Below are 16747 nucleotides of genomic sequence, written 5' to 3'. Positions count from 1 at the left end.
AAATATTATTGCAATAATAATAAGCTAATTCTGCAAAAATCTTGATATACGGTGCAACATCAAAACTCTCAATTTCGCTGCAAAGTTAATTTTTACAAGATCTTCTTAATTCTATATTCAGAGTATCTTTAAAGATTCCGAGTATCTTTATTCTATTTAAAACTTAAATTCATACTTTTGTTGTTGGCGGAACAAACATCGCATAATTTAACATTTGTTCGAACCACCGGCTCTGCCAACAATGTATCCAAGTGTGAACAACGTGATATTTCTAAACATCGAAGATGGTAAGACGAGAGAATTGCTAACCTGGCCTGCGACACATATGCATGCGTATGCATATACACATACACGCACATCGCGCACGCCGGCCGGCGTTGACAAACTAATCCTCGCAAACTATACCGGGTAATCGTAAAATACGCGCTGACAAGTATGGCAGTCGTGTAGTATTTTCGTAATGGAGTCGCGCCTGATAAATTTCGCGTGTTAGTCTGGCTAGTACGCAAACTGACATAATCGCACATCATCACACCGATCTCTCGAAAATTAGAAGTTTATGAAATTTCTGCGCATTTCATATGAGAATATGTGTGCACAATTGATACTTCGCACAAATCATTCTCATCGTCACTGTTGCAAAATGCGTTTGCATAGCAAAAGTGATTTTGAAGCAAATTTTTTAAATAATTTTTTTAATAAAAAGAATTAATATAAAGACATATTAATATTTTGCAATTGATGATTAAAGAATCGTTTTGTCCAAAATAATAACTTGATAATTCTAAAAAAAATTATTCGATGAAATACGATAAAGATAAATAGATTTCTCTTCATTAGTAATTATATGCGACATCCTTGCCTTTTCGTGTCGGAACAATTTTCGATTATCGCTTGCACCGTTCGAGAATACGTTCAAGACGAATGGTATCTGTTGCAGAATACGAAAACAGACACTGTCACATTAATAACAACTAGCTGAAATTCCCTAAACCAACAGCCATAGAAACCAATCCCAAACTGTTGATGGTGCTGTGAATTAGCGCGGAATACTTAACTATACAAAATCGATCGTCACGCTGCAACTTTACGTTCTGTTAATTGAGCAACAAGTATCCAGTCAGTATTCTAATGACGGCGTGTCGAAATGTATGTTGAATGGATCGTAGATATACTTAGTATCACATTTAATTAAATATTCTTAATTTTCCGCGTCAACTAATATGCTAATGTCGCGCTAATTTCCAGGTGCTAATAATGCCTCTTCAAAATTAGTTTCAAGAAATTAATAAATTAACGATTATACTTAACGGTTATTAATGAAAGAATTGCAACATATAATCGTAACTTGTATTGCAATAAAATCTAGAAATAATAAAAATTATTTATTTGCATGAATATAATGCATCGTGTACCAAGCTGAAAACTTATCTAAATTGACAGTTATATAACAATATTCTTTCAAGACGCATTATTTTGTACTTGATACTTTTTCTTTATTTCAATTTTTAGAATGTCTTAAAAAATTTTTGCACGTGTGTGTGTTATTTATACGAATGTAAGGTATTGTAAGACTTGAAAATCTCGATTCATTACACACTGGAAATGAATTTATTTAGTTAAATTGCGACAATTAATCTCTCACGCAGCCGAAAGTCAGTAGACAATCAGTATGAAAATGAACGTTACGTGTGCTCGTACGTGCGCCAAGTTCGATACCAGCAAAGTTAACTGGTGTGAAGTGGGTTTACCGCGAGTAAAAGGCGGGTTGTACCGGCTAACCCCTTCAGTAGGCTATTATCTGCACGCGTGTGCCCTTAGCCTATTTTTTTATTTACGACGCATAAGTCAAACGTATAACACCGCGACAAAAACAATTCTCGTATAAACTGTTCGATACTGCTTCTCTTCTCCTTTCTTCGCGAGACAGCTATAATCATCAGAACTCGCAAATAAATTTTTTATGAAAAAATATTTTATCTTCTGTATATAAAGTTTATGGTTGAAAAGTATAAGTGAAGATATATATAGCGCGCGCACGTACAGTTTAAATAGACATTTCAAATTAAAGTAAAGGAATTATTAAGAAATCTCTCGCCTATCTCATGGACTGAACTATTAAAGCAGTAGAGATTTTAACTAAATTCTTAATAACAAATTTCAATAAATAAGTGAGCGATTGAAATATAATATCTATATATTGATCAAGCTTTTGGATTTTAACTTCAACTAGATTCAGTTCATGAATTAGAAAGAAAACTTGTCCAACTTTTTTGAAGTTATTTTCACGTAATTAGATATTATAAAAAAAGAAACTAGGTGGGATATACCGCGTGGAAGGAGGCTTTAAATAGCTTGTAATGTGTAAATGACAGTTTAAACAACTTCACTTTTCTAATAGTCGATTTTTTTCTATGATTTTAATTTTTTAAGTGTCGTCAAATTTAGTAAAAAAATCTTACTAAAGAAACTAATTAAGTTTTGATTTTTAATTAAAAATATTTTTCATTACTTGTAACCATTTAAAAGTTTTTATAGACAACTGTCATTTACAGATGTTTATTTAACTTCACTGTTTCTACAATACTCCAACCGTCTTTTCTCTTCCTTCATGTCTCGTTTAGTGCTCTTCTTCAGACATTAATTAAGAAAAGTTCCAAGAAAAAATATCTATCTCTATCGAACTTGCTCCGATTATTGCTGACACAAATGATTTTCAATTTTACTCGAATCATTAATAGAAACATCATTAGCATCTGACAAGAGATCGCAATATACTTGTATAATCTGGATATTTTTTTGAACAAAGAATATATTTATTTAAAACATTGTCAAGATGAAAAATTTTGGTGGGCTTGAGAGTAAGGAAGAAAAAAAAAGATAGAGAGAGATATAGTGGGGGTAAGGAGAGAGATAAAAAATAAAAAAAATGGAACAGACCGATAGATGGAACGAAAGGGGGATAGATCGGATGGAAAGGATGGGAAATCAGAAGAAAAAGAGGAAGGAACGAAGAAGGGAACTAGCGATCGGCAGGGGTTGCAAAGGGCGGTTGGGGAGTTGAAAATATGAGATCCGCTCTGGTAGGGACCATCTAGCCAGCCTCCGTTTCTTTCCGCGGCTTCCCTCTCCTTCCCGCGGCTTATCCCTACTCGCGGTATCCTTACAGAGATCAGACGGCGCGTGAGCGTGGTAGGGTTGCTGGCAGAGTCCGAGATTGGTCGCGTGGGGGGTTGGTATACCCTCTCTATATAGTGGGTATACCCTCTCTATGCACCGCAGACTCCGCCTGTTCCCCACTATATGCTCCGCGCCTCCTCCAGGCATTGCATCGGTCGTCCGGTAGCTCTTAGTTTCAGGTTAGGAGCCTGCTAGGACGGGTCTCGTTCTCTCTTCTTGAGGTCATCCGGACGAGAGCGAACGAAAGGGTTCGCAACGGTTCGGGTGCGCCAGTGGAACCACGAAACGAAGAAAGAGGAAAAGAAAGAACGGAAGGATACGAGAAAAAAAATACCCAGCCGTGTCTCTCATCCCATCTGGCCTCTCGATGAGGAAATATCGGACGTGACATCGAACGAGCTCGCTCTCAGATCGATATCGATGAAGAGACTCTACCGCAGAACGGATTACGAGGAAAACAGATTTCGGAATCGCGTGGCGTACGAATCGAGTGTTGCTTCAAGTGTCACCAAAGTGTTCCGAATCTCCGAGTGATATTCCTCGTGACTGGAGGAGACTCCGTGATTGTTTTTTTTTGTGTCGTCGATTGTGCGCGGAGTGTCCCGGACTGGATCCTCGTCGGTGCGAGTGAGTAAACATTTGATCTGTTCCGGTGATGCGTGCCGTGTGATGCGGCAGCGCGTTGAGATCCGCTCGCGTTATCGCTACGTGGACGATGACGAGGAGAGCACAGCATTAATATTGACGTATCACTGTCTGTGAGAGACTCTCTCTGCGATCCGTAAGCAGTTCGCGGACAGCGCGGTCCAGGAACACCGCGACCTCTCCAATAAGTGGTGACTAATGACACGGTGACGAATGATACGGATCATCACGATCCGTCGATCGAGGAAGATCGAGACACTTGGCACGAGATAGTGGTGATGATAATGGTACCGTGGTACCGAGCACGTTTTCGGCAAACGTGAAACTACGGTTCAGAAATTCCTAGTGTCGTTGTGTTCTAGTTGTTTGCTCCTCGACGTTACGTGGACGAATCGCGACGCGCCACATGTCAATCCAGATGATCGGCTCGGACCACAGATCGATAGTTCGAAAAATCGATCGAAAGAAATTCCACTTAGGGAGAGACTAAATCGATAGTTAGGATACGTGCAAGAGTGACACATTCAACGTAGACGAGAGTTTTCGAGAGGATAACAAAATCTGATGAAGATCTCGAATGCACGCCGCCACGAAGAAGAAGAAGTGTCAGTCCGGTGATGTTGATCGCCAGGCAATAAGACAAAAGTGCGAACCGCCAAGTGGACGCGTGACACGCTTCGCGCTACGCTGCAGTGAACTGCCGGTGAAAGACGGTACCGACGGAACCGCCGCCTAAAACGTGTTCCCCGAGCGCGACCGGCAACTCCGGAGGCGGCGGCGGAGGCGGCGAAGGCGGCAAACGAGGAAGAGCAGTTTCGCGCCCGCCGGAGAAGCTCGAAGCCGTCAAAGTGGCTTCGTCACTGGGGCTCCAGGGGCCTTCAGCGCCGATCGGGGCCCAACTACTGGCTACTGGTGGTTCGGAGGATGCGCCGACCGCGACCGTGTACCACGCCAATCTGGTAGCCGGTAGCAACACCTCCGTCGTGACTGCGGCGCTCCAGCAACCCTTACTAGCTGGTCTAAACTCGGCGGCACTGGCCAGCATGCAGGCCTCCGCGGAGGCCAACTCGCGGAATATTACGACCATGGAATGGCTCTACAAGAAGGAGCCCTTGTTCACGCTCGCCCACTTCTGGCAACAGGTAAGTGTACGACGATATATTTCACGCACGTCATTCGGTGTTATCGGCTACAGTGCGAATAGAAGATTCATTCCTCCGGTTCGGTGAGCAAGTGTCAATATAGAGAAAATGGAAAGAAACACGTCTTTTTACGACGACGTATATAAGAGAGTGATCCCGATCGTCGTGACTATGCGTGCGCGTTGCTTTAGTGATGAAAATTAGTGTGGATAGGACGAGTATTTTCGGTCACGCGAGAGGCGAAGTGATCATGATTAGGTGTATTTTGTGTTTCGAGATAAAGAGAGGGAGAGAGAAAGAGAGAGCCTCGTACGAGTGTGCGTTTGCTCTGCGTATATCCGGAAATGGGCCGTTCGACGTTGGCGTGGGGTGAGATAATCCCGGAGGGTTGCCGGAGGGTTCGACCGTGTCACGCGTTCGTTGCTATAGTAGGAACGTTTAAATCAGAAAATCTACTCGATGCGGGTAACACAGTCATTCGATACGCCGCCAGTATTTACGCGATGGGACAAGCAGCTCTACGTAATTCGAAAGAAAAATACACACATTTTCCTGCAAAGGCTTACGCGTTTTCAATTTAAACTTCCTACTGATACCGCATCAATAAGTATCGCTGCAATATTTTCAAATCGTTCATTTTTGATAGCGTTGCAAGCTTGACATTTGTAACCTAAATTATATGAATAACGTGTGAATTATATACTCGTATATCTATAAACTTAATGAGTTATTAACATAGAAAATATAAGAGTAACTGACAGGACATACATAGCATGCTTAATAATGTCACATTTCTTATGAATTATAATCATTGATTCAAATTATCTATTATATAACTGGCTAATTATGGTTAATTTTGTATACGAGTGACATATCGTCATATTTGTTACTTTTAGATATAATTATCTGCTAAGTGAATAATTTTATTTTACGTGTTTAAAAAAAAGGTTCCACGAATTTTCTTTAAAAGTTGCAAAAATATTCTGACAGTATAAAGGTACAGTGTATAAGAAAGTGTAGGTGAAAGATTATAAATATTTCAGGAAGATCACAAAAACGATATTTTAATATATATTTGACATTAGTGTAATATATCAACATGTTATTTTCTAAATTAAAAAAGAAATAAAGCCCCAATGTAATACCAAGTGTATTTCTAAAATTATTAATATTTATTATTTGTTTTTCGCATGTGTTTCAAAATTGTACATATATACTTATGTTTTATTAGTTATCATTATATATTTTTTTAGCAAAAACTGAAATTCTACGTCAGATTTTCGCGAAATTTACTTGCCGATAAATAAAAACGTTTCATATGTCATATAACTAACAGTGCGATTCTTAGAGAAAGCATACAGGATATAATTGACAAGCGAAATGTCGGAGTGGTTTAATTATAACGTGCTAGCTGTTTAGCGATGTATTTCGCGAGAATCATATGAAATCGTCTGTTTTGATAACTGTTGACGAATTGGTATGGTACATCGAGGAGACTTAATAAGAAAGAAATTAAATCATTCTCCGTCAATATTGAGAAATAACGCGCGCAACTGATATTCATTAAGAGCGAACTGATCGTTTACTGTAAGTCCTACCGTTGGAACTATTTGTATCGTTGATTATTAGTAAAAAAAGGAAAAAAAAACGTTTATCATTCCGCGAAGGCAAAATCGGAAGAAATTAAAAAAGATTTAACATACCCATAGTTGTGACGAATGTACGGCTGTCACTATACCGCACGCTGTGATTTATAAGTCGGTCGCTCATTAAGATAATTTGTATGTTTGAAGCGTTTTGTCAAACGTCACTATAGAGCGGCGAGTCTTGGACATTTTGAAAATAGAATTGCCCTCGTCAGTTAACTCCGTAAATAATTTCTAGCTGTCCGTTGGTGGTAAATCTTCCACCGCAAAATCTTTCGGCACCTCGGGACGTAATTGCTCGTTGGTCAGATTCTCGGCCACTTGGCCGATTCTAGGGTCAAAGGTCGAAGGTGTGAGGGTGGCTAACGTCGAAGTTTCCCTAGTGCGGTACTTGGTGTTTGGAGGATAGTTTAGCGATTTGGGGATGGCGCGGCCGACTTGTGGCAAAGTGGCCGACATAGAAGGAGGTTGTCGCACGCTGATAAACGATAAAGCCCCACCGAAACGTGCCGATGTTAATGACTGGACGCAGGAAATGCAAACGTTCGTCGTATCCTTTGATTAGCGGAAAGTCAACGGCGGGACGAAAAAAAGGGGAGGAATCAGAGAGATGTGAATGAACGACGAGTTCCGCGACAAGTTCGATATTTTATCGGATATTTCGATAATTTATTGTTTATCGGATTTATTTCAGGACAGAAATTCAATGTTCCCTGCGTCTCGCTTGTTAAAAAGTAAAGCATTAATAATTTTTAAATTTCTCATAAAAAATATAAGCGCATATATATGTTTCTTTTTTATTATCGTGTTTTTTAAACATATACTTTGCTTATATATTTGTATATATAATTATGTATTTAGAAAAATAATGTCATAAAATATAGTGAGTTAATAAATTGTTATCCGCGTAAAATTGATAGATATAAAAATATTAAGTTTTAATATTCCAATTGATTTAATATTGTTTAGAACACGCGCAACACAGTTCATTTTATCAGTTATTCTCTTTTAGCGTATAATAATGTTAAGGGATCATAATCGAACGTTGGCAACCCTCGCTCGTTATTACCCAACTACCGGTTTCCTATAAAATACACCCGCTTAATAACGCGCGAACTAGTGCCGCACCGTCCTTCACCACGAGATTATGACCCGCGCGGCACGGGACTATTAATGGCGCATAGTTTCATAATTATGTCTATTGATTAGGCTACGAGTTAATGACATAGGCAAGCCCCGTCTGTCTAATCTGAGAAAGCGGAAGTTTCTTCAGGTAGAATTTCTGTTTATATTTTAAATATAAACAACATCGACAAAACATTGCATTAATTATATTATTTGGAAAAATATATATACTATATTGAAAAAAATATAATCAAGAGATGTATGCTTTTTGAGATGTTGAAATTGTAAATTTGAATTGAAAGTAATATTTTTTTTTCTACATTAAGTAAATTTTTAAGATTTTTTTAACTTACTAGAATTACTCTAAGATTATTCGTACCGCAAAGTGTACTTTGTCTGTGAATAAGTATATCACAACGTACCCGAGCAAAGTGTAAACTATGGAAGCGAATTAACTCCTCTCACTGCGATGTGGTAACTGAACAATGTAAATTCATACTTTTAATTCGGCGCGGTTTCTAAACTAAACAAAGTTGCAAAACAGTTACCACTTTAGGGCATTAATTTAGAGACTATGATTAGTAATAAGAAGCAAAAATATGATGCTGTAATAAAAATAAAAAAATTATATTTTAGACATTACGCATTATCCGCGTGTTAGGCTGTTCTTGACAAGTCGGAGCAGTTTGCATATCGGAGCAGTTTGCATATCGGAGCAGTTTGCATATCGGAGCATATTGTATAAATTAATTCTATAAAGTATCCAGATGACAAAACGCGTCATAGAATAAAGTACATTGCACCGTCTGGCAACGTGCAGAAGATTGCAGCGCAATTTTCTAACTCGCGCTATCGACGACAATCGAGTCTCCCAGCTCGTTAGCATATAGTATGTTTCTCGACATGATCGTATTGACTTTCGACGCTGAAGTTTCATTGTGCTTATCATTCGAGAGCATAAATGATATGTCCATAAATATATTTAATGTTTTTGTAGAAATTATTTTGATTTATTGATGTTTCCTTTGTTTATCGATTTCAAATACTTTAGCACAGCGTTAATAAATTGTGTTCAAATCTCACATCGTACAAACGTAAAATTAATATATGACAAATAATGATTTTTTTATTACATTAGAGCTAATTGTGCAGTATTTCGTAAAATTAGGTCGTTGTACATAAAATTCATCCTGCCTCTATAAAAAAAATCTGCAATGAAAAATCGTTGCAACAATGTCTGCAATTTTGGAACGAAATAGCAACTCTCAAGACCGTGATTGAAAAAAAAAACAATACCACATTCAGAGAGTTCTAGTGATCAAACTTTCTGTTCACCGAACGGAAATTGCATTGACATACGTGAATGTGTATGTTAGCGAATATAACTTCCTTTTAGATAAGCATGCATGAATGCTGACAAATAGTATATTTGACGTGGAGTGCTACAGCGAGAGGACGTTTTTTGCGCAGAACAAGTTTTCGCATGTACGAGTTTGCATTTGACGCTTAATAAATTTAATTTTTATTAACCTTTACATACCCCTTTATAAAATTTATTTTTATACGCGCACGCGACTTGATGATATTTCTGTCGGAGAAAATATAATTTTCCGAGGAAAATAATTTCGATTCGAGCTACTAACAACACCTAGCTAGCGTAAATTCGATAAATGAGAGATCCACGCGTTCGCTCGAGCTGTTGATCACGAGCGTGAAGGAGGAAAAAAAAGAAAGAAATACAATTCCTATCTAAGTATCAGTTCCGGTTCGGTCCGCAGCACGTTCACGCAGCATCCGTGCGCGTGGAACGAGACCTCGGAGCGTACTCCCAATTAGGAGCGTGCCGGCCGTGAATGGACAAAAGTTTTGCCGTAACCAGCTTCCTCTCCAGCCTCCCCTCGCCCTGGTGGTGGTTCCCCACTGCCACGACGTGGCATCCCCACCGTTTTCGCGGCTTCAAAGGTAGGGGAATCACCGACGAGGTTCCCGAAATCCCCGAGAGGCGGCAACACTTATCGAGGTGCGTTGTACGCCACGACGTGAGTCACGCGGATGTGAGCGGGAAGGAGAGACCGCAACGAGAGCGAGCGTGAGGAGATGAACAGAGATACGCGCCGCGAGTGAATGAGAGAAAGAAAGAGGAAAGTAAAGTTGCACGCGCAGAGATGTCAAAGGACGAAAGAGAGTTTCTCTAGAGCGCCTCCCTCCTTTCCATTTCTAGAGACACGTCGTTGGAACTCGACAAATCGAAATTGTAATGATCAAAATAAAGATCATAAGCACATTGGTACATTTGAAATAGAATATCATCGAGATGGGAAAATCAACTTATTATTTTTTAATTATACTTCTTTTACGCGATTAATTAATTTGACAGAAACAACCATCGCTCCAAATATTTGAATCGCGTTGAAATGCAACGACGAAAATATTCTATCGAAATTGTTGAACTCACAAAATGCAATATATTGTGCATGTGCGTATTGCGAATGCGAACTGTAAATTACGGATGAATGTTTTATGTTGCTTGTAGGCTTGACCGCAATGCAATGTATTTTGGATTTACGACGTGCAATATCATTAGCGCGGATTATCGTCACTCGTTAAAAATTAATTATAGTAATTGGATATTAATTAAAAAGAAATTAAAACACTGCAAAGATTAACAGAGCGCGGTCCTGTTGTAAACCTGCGTATTAATTATGTTTAACGTACATTCGATTTATTTTTCTACATTAATCAGTTAATCGTGAATTATAAAAGATGTAAAACTTTAAACTCAAATTTAAATCATCTTTATCATTTTCAATCTTGAAACATGCTGCTAATTTAAATATCCAAATTTATATTCTACATATGTCCAATATTTAATATATTTAATATATTTGATCTATCGTTAAAGACTACTTCTTTTACAATCCTTAATCTTTCTTTGAACGCAGATCTCGTTTAAAATATTAAATTCTCAAAAATGATGGATATGACATATGTATTTCTTGCAAGAAATGAGAACTCTGAACCATTATATCAAATTTCTTTAAAATTCGTCTAATCGAATAGGAATCGAACGTGACGAAAAATAGAACGACACTTTAAATACTAACATTTATACGAGAGGATGCAATGACTGTGTGACACAAGAAATCGGGACGAAATCGGGAGAAAAAAAGAAAGAGAGAGAGAGAGAGAAAGATTGACGAAGGAATCATTAGCATGTTATACCAACACTGTGTATCGCGTAGCGTGTCGACCTCGAAATAGAATAGAACAGGGGCTTATTTCGGAGATGCGCCGTCTCGTTGGTCTAGTCCAGGCTTGGTCTAGACTTACGTACCAGACCGAGGTTCGCCCGTTTTACGAGCGGCTAGTAAGCAATGTGGTCAGTTGCACGCTAACTATAAGCAAGTACAAGTGCACCCAATCGCATATATGTATATATATATTTGCCTCTTATTTTATAAAAATATATCATGAATGACAGAGTAGATGCAGGAGTATGCATGCACTCTCCTTCGACAAGGCTGTCCTTTCCTTTTCAATTCTTCGATAAACTATGCATCAGTAAATTGAAGTGCTATTATCAGATTTCATGTAAAGATAAAATATTGTCATATCGTGTTCTGTATGAGGACAGTTAGTGATTGATCGTAAAGGCAGCGGAAGAAAAAAGTTGTTTCACTAGTTTCTCCTTACTTCTGCTCGCATTATAACTATTTCGGAAACGAAACGGCGTTGATGGTTAGGAAGATAACGAGCTTGTATTGTGAATAGAAATTCGAGTCATAACGTCACCCGACAAAACTATCCGCGTGTACACATAAACGAATTCCATACGATGAATCTACAGGGAACCTAAACAATGAAGATCTCATCGGAAGAAATGGGGCACGGTAGTTTTGATTAGCGATATACAACATTTAGTCGTGCGAGAGATAAAAAATCAGACAATAATATTAACAAAGGTTACTTGTGACCGGCTAAACAAGCTGCCGTGAAGAAGGGAAACGACGAGGGAGTTGTTGTGTATGAGGCACCGAGGGGCGTTATTAATTTCGCGCGGTCGTTATTTCTGAAATCGGTGATTTAACTGTCGGAGAGCTAGGAGTCGGGGCTTGTGTGAGCTCGGCTACCTCGGCCAAACAGTGATTCACCCACACTCTAAAAATATCCAAATACACGCGTCGCGAGAAAGAGAGAGATAGGACACTCACGCGCTGACAGCAACCCACTAACTACCGGGTGAAATGCCACGCGAGGGAGTATCGCGCGATAACGACTCGCATATAGGCAGTATTGGCGTTAAATTATTTTGCCGTCGATAGTTTATTCGATTGCCGAGATGATGGACGAGAACAATGCGCCCGTATACGTGCAATATAGAAAGATTATTAATAACTGTGTACATTTATTGTTGCATATGATATATTTTCGCGCGCGATAATCGCATTGTACGGTAAAATGTTCTACTTTTTTTATTTTTTGGTTGTATAAAACATCAATTTTAACATTAAGACGAAGATGAATTTAAATTTATATTGTTCGTCGTAATCTTTGAGATTATTTTATTAATTTGTTGCGAGTATTTTTAATTACAGCACATTCTCTATTTTGTATAAAATGGCGAAAGCAGAAGCGAATCACGGAACTAGAGTGTATTTTTTCTCCTACAAGACCTGAAAACGTCTGGTTCTCCAGAGGTGAAAGTAACCACAAACGTTCACTTCACGGATCATCGGTTCTTGGATGTCCTACGAATGCATTAATTGCATTGTATAATTCAAAAAAGAAAAGACGCGTTTCTCTTTTTCTTTGCTATCACATTATGTTTGAACTGTTATATAATTACATTCGTAATGAACATTTCAGATTCATTTTCTACATGGATTTATCTCACGAAGCTTAAAGTCGAAATTTAAAAATTTTAAAAAGTACGCGGAATAAGAAACTGTTCCACATTTTCTTAATACTTGCTCTCGATATTTTTAATACTCGTATAAAATATATATAAGTGTACGCTATTACGCGAATCACTCAATGTAATCTCGTCTTGAGATCCGAGCAAATATTTGTTAAAGGCTGTCTTACGAACGTCAATAAACCGTTGACCATTCTGGCGTATAAACAAGATTCACAGACTACATCGCAGGATATACTTCCTTGTGAAATCTAAGAGCTTATTTACAATCCGCGCGCCTCACATTACACGCGCAGATAACGTATCATCCCCACCTCCACCCCGCGTATTATATCAGCGTTTCGACTATAGCCGGCCACGATACCTCTTAATTACCACGACACGACCCACTGTGACCCGTAACCCAAACTCCCGTCCCACGACTTGCATGATGCACCTCCTCGCGCGCACTTCCTCGATCGAGGTCCAAAGAGGTCTCCGGGACGCGCATGATCCCTGAACTGGACCGCGCCGAAACTATAAACCCCTGAAGCTTAGTTGTAGTTCAATATTGAGGGCTCGTACGTGTGTGGTCAAACGATACCTAGATAGTAATTGCAAATTGCCACTGTAAACGCTTTCTCGTATCCGCCAGCTGCTCGTTTCGCGAACTATGTGTATATGTATGTCACTCGCGTTCGAAGATTACTTTTTTATCCAAAGATTAATTTTCAATTAAAATGCATTTTTCCTTACATCATAACGCTCTCGAACGTCTCGCTTACTCACATGTCGCATACGTCAATTTTATGCTCGAGATGACGGAGTTTTTTTTTCTAATAATTACGTGGAGAGGAGGTTAGAATGTGAGTCATCAGTTAGAACGTATTGTGCTCGGATGGATCACCCTGTAACGCGTAACATCGAACGCGTGCATCGCGAGTTGCTGCGTCGCGTGTGCAACAGATGCGCCAGGCACGCGAGGCGCATACCTCAGTGGGACATATGCGGGTCGCGAACTACGAACCTTCGTGAGAGAAAGAGAGACTCGTGAGAGACCTGTACACGATAGCAGAAATATTTGGCAAACTCTCTGAATTCCAAGAATCGAACCTCGTGCTCTCTTAACGTCACGTTAATTAATTTTATTATGCGTCACGTTGCACGCGTTAGTTTATTATTATCATCCACGTGTTCGGAAGATTCGACGATCCATTTTATACGAAAGGAAAAGAAAAAGAAATCTCGTCCCCTGATATATATCTCGATAAAATGAGAATGCAATTTCGAAAATGTGTTTTTAGATTCAAAGGAACACTCGCGTGAATTGGTGCGCGCCGTCGCGAATGCAGATTAATCGTAGTCGCTACTCGTTTCTTCTTCCAACAGAAAATAAGCTCTTGCCCGTGAGGATGCTCCGAATAAGCGACGGCTTCGAATGCCAGTCGCTATTGTGCTTTGCATTCGGGACCTCCGGCGTCGAAAGAATTGCCACGAGAGCAGGGACGGAATATCCAGAATAGCGAAACGAGAATAAGACAGCGTCGAAACAAAACGGGATAAACAAAGTTCGATGCATCTGAAAACGTAGCATCCATATTTGATCATATGATTTCTAATGTGTATATGTAATTGTAAATTCTCTTTGCAACGATAATTAATAATAATATCATAATTTATGATTATCGTATAATATATTCCGCGATATTTTGTAATCTTTTGTCGAATTTATTATCGCCCGAATAATCAACGGAAGGTTTATCGTTATCATAAATTTTTTTTTCACGCGACGGAAAGGAATTTCCGATTCACGATGATTCTTTCTCTCTTTCTGTCCTTCTTTCATCTTTTTTATCCCTTTTCTCTATTTCTCCTTTCTCCTGCTCCTCGCCGCTTCCGAAAACTATTCAAAGGTCGCTTGGAGCGGTTCCAAAATTCCGAATCGCATGGGACGACATCGCGGCGATTCCTGCAGCGATTCGGGCTTAAGTGAATTCGGAGTGAGCCATAAAGCGAGGCTAAATAAACTTTGGCCGCAAACGTATCTCGTATTCGGCCGCGTCTGATTTAAGGGAGCAATAACTGCGCGATCATTGCGCCTAGGCTAATTTACTTGGCGGATTCGATTTCGCGCCTCGCAAAAATTTTCGCACCACGTCCCATTTGATACTCTAACAACAATCCACGCACAGGATGAGATATTTCGAATCGATGTACTTAAACGCGCAAATAATTCATATTTATATATTTATATCAATTTTATTTTAATATTATATAATTATCTCACATCTCTATAAAAATAATATATTGTATAAATATTTCGATTGCGTAAAAATAAAAATTCTTAATCTCGTATTTTTCGAGTTTTGTCTATTATATTTTTCTATTTTTATTATAATGTGTCATGTTAATATAACTTTTTTAGTATTGATATAACTTTTATATAATTTTATCAACGTCAATCTTATTTATCGTGCAAAGTTTGTTTGAGCACAAGTGACTCGATTGAAGGAATAATCGCGTAATAAAAAAAAATAGACACGAGAGCTAATTCGAGATTTAATGGATCAAACGATCGATGAGAGACAGAGGTCCGCGCGAAGAGGAACGGCGACTAACATCAGCGGTTTATTTACGCGCGCGAAATTTACGATCACCGAAAAAAACCGACGTCTTATTCCTTCTTCCCGACGCCGACGTCACGATGGTAACGGCGACGGAGGGCGTCGCAGGAGGGAGGCACCACGTCTGCGTTCTTGCACGCCTCACATTGTCTGCTTACTGACGCAGGCGCGCGATGCACACGCATGAATTTGCGTTCGACAATGTGCAATTATTGCGGATAGATAAGCCGGGCTGCTTTACATGATTATTAGACGTGCGAAGAGTGGACGCGAGCGAACGGTTAGATGCGAGGGAGAAAGATAATGGATAAGACGATCGAGAAAAGAGAAGAGAGGGAGATAAGAGAGAGAGAGAGAGAGAGAGAGAGAGAGAGAGAGAGAAGTGCTTGTCGCTAACTCGAAGAGTTCAGCGAGCGAGCAATTACCTAGGAAACATAATTTACGCCAGATTGCCATAACAGACGAATACAAGCGCTCGTGAAACATACAAGCAAACTTGTTATACGTGCCATATTTCCATCTCATTTCACTCGCCCCTCCGCCTTTAATTCTTAATTCATTTTTCTAAGTCGTATATAATTAGCTAGAGAAACATAGTATATTACTCTATATTTTATTTTCTCCCGCGATTACGTTTAATTAATGTACATGAAACGCCGTGTTCATTGAACGCTATTTCTACTCCGCTCTGTTATTAATTAATTAATCATGTACACTATGACGTGCGATGCACCTGTGACTCCATTTAGAAAATTTATTAGGAAAGTGATAAGGAACTTCCTTATTAACCGCTAATCAAGTAAATATTGAAAATCGTTAATCTATGAATAGTTATTATTATATAGATATTATATCGCAATATTAAATGGTGAATATTCACACATGATATTAACCATCTGTCACACTGTCACATGTATCTACACGCTAATCGACATACAATGCAATAAGTTATATTTTTCTATTTTAAATTAGTGATTTTTTGCACGTTTCTTAAACACAAAATAAATTGTTTGAGAGCAATAATCATTTTGTACCTTGTCATTTTTTTTATATAAAAAATATTTTTACAAAAAGTTTTTATAAAAATATTTTTATAAAAAAATCACTACATTTTCAAGCAACGTGTTTGACATCTCGATTATTCACAGAAGATTATTTTCGTAATATTAGACACATGTATTTAACTGACAAGTGCAGTAAATCGTGTAAAATAACTGGACCTCGTGGAATGTGCAATTGCGGGTTGTCAATTGAATACCCGAAACGAATGGTCGAACGGAAGAGCGTTTGATAAGCAGCCGGAAGTTGGTCGCGGGCAAACACCCAGCTTTCCTCTCGCCTCTGATAGCACGCCAACGACACAGCTGGTCGATACGCGTGCCACGGTCGATTATTCGTTCTCTACAAAATTATCCACGGCAATTGGTAAATAAATATTCGCGATCGATTTTCCATAATTAAGTACTATATTCGGTGGCGCGATCAAAATGA

General features: G+C 38.9%; 1 protein-coding gene across 6 annotated transcripts in view; it reads left to right on the top strand.

The window, feature by feature from the left end:
* cut (homeobox protein, cut) overlaps positions 1-16747 on the top strand; it is a 137491-nt gene that overhangs the window by 4284 nt on the left and 116460 nt on the right. For all 6 annotated transcript variants that reach the window (XM_029315810.2, XM_029315813.2, XM_029315809.2 and 3 more), the window contains exon 2: positions 3347-4967. In XM_029315810.2, coding sequence (XP_029171643.1) covers positions 4869-4967 — 99 coding nt within the window. In that variant the 5' untranslated portion in view covers positions 3347-4868. The remainder of the gene's footprint in view (positions 1-3346; positions 4968-16747) is intronic.

The sequence above is a fragment of the Nylanderia fulva genome, unplaced genomic scaffold (genome assembly GCF_048542155.1).
Source record: "Nylanderia fulva isolate GAGA-0341 unplaced genomic scaffold, ASM4854215v1 Scaffold10, whole genome shotgun sequence".
In the NCBI taxonomy this organism is placed as follows: Eukaryota; Metazoa; Arthropoda; class Insecta; order Hymenoptera; family Formicidae; genus Nylanderia; species Nylanderia fulva.
This window is presented reverse-complemented; position numbering and strand designations above follow the sequence as displayed.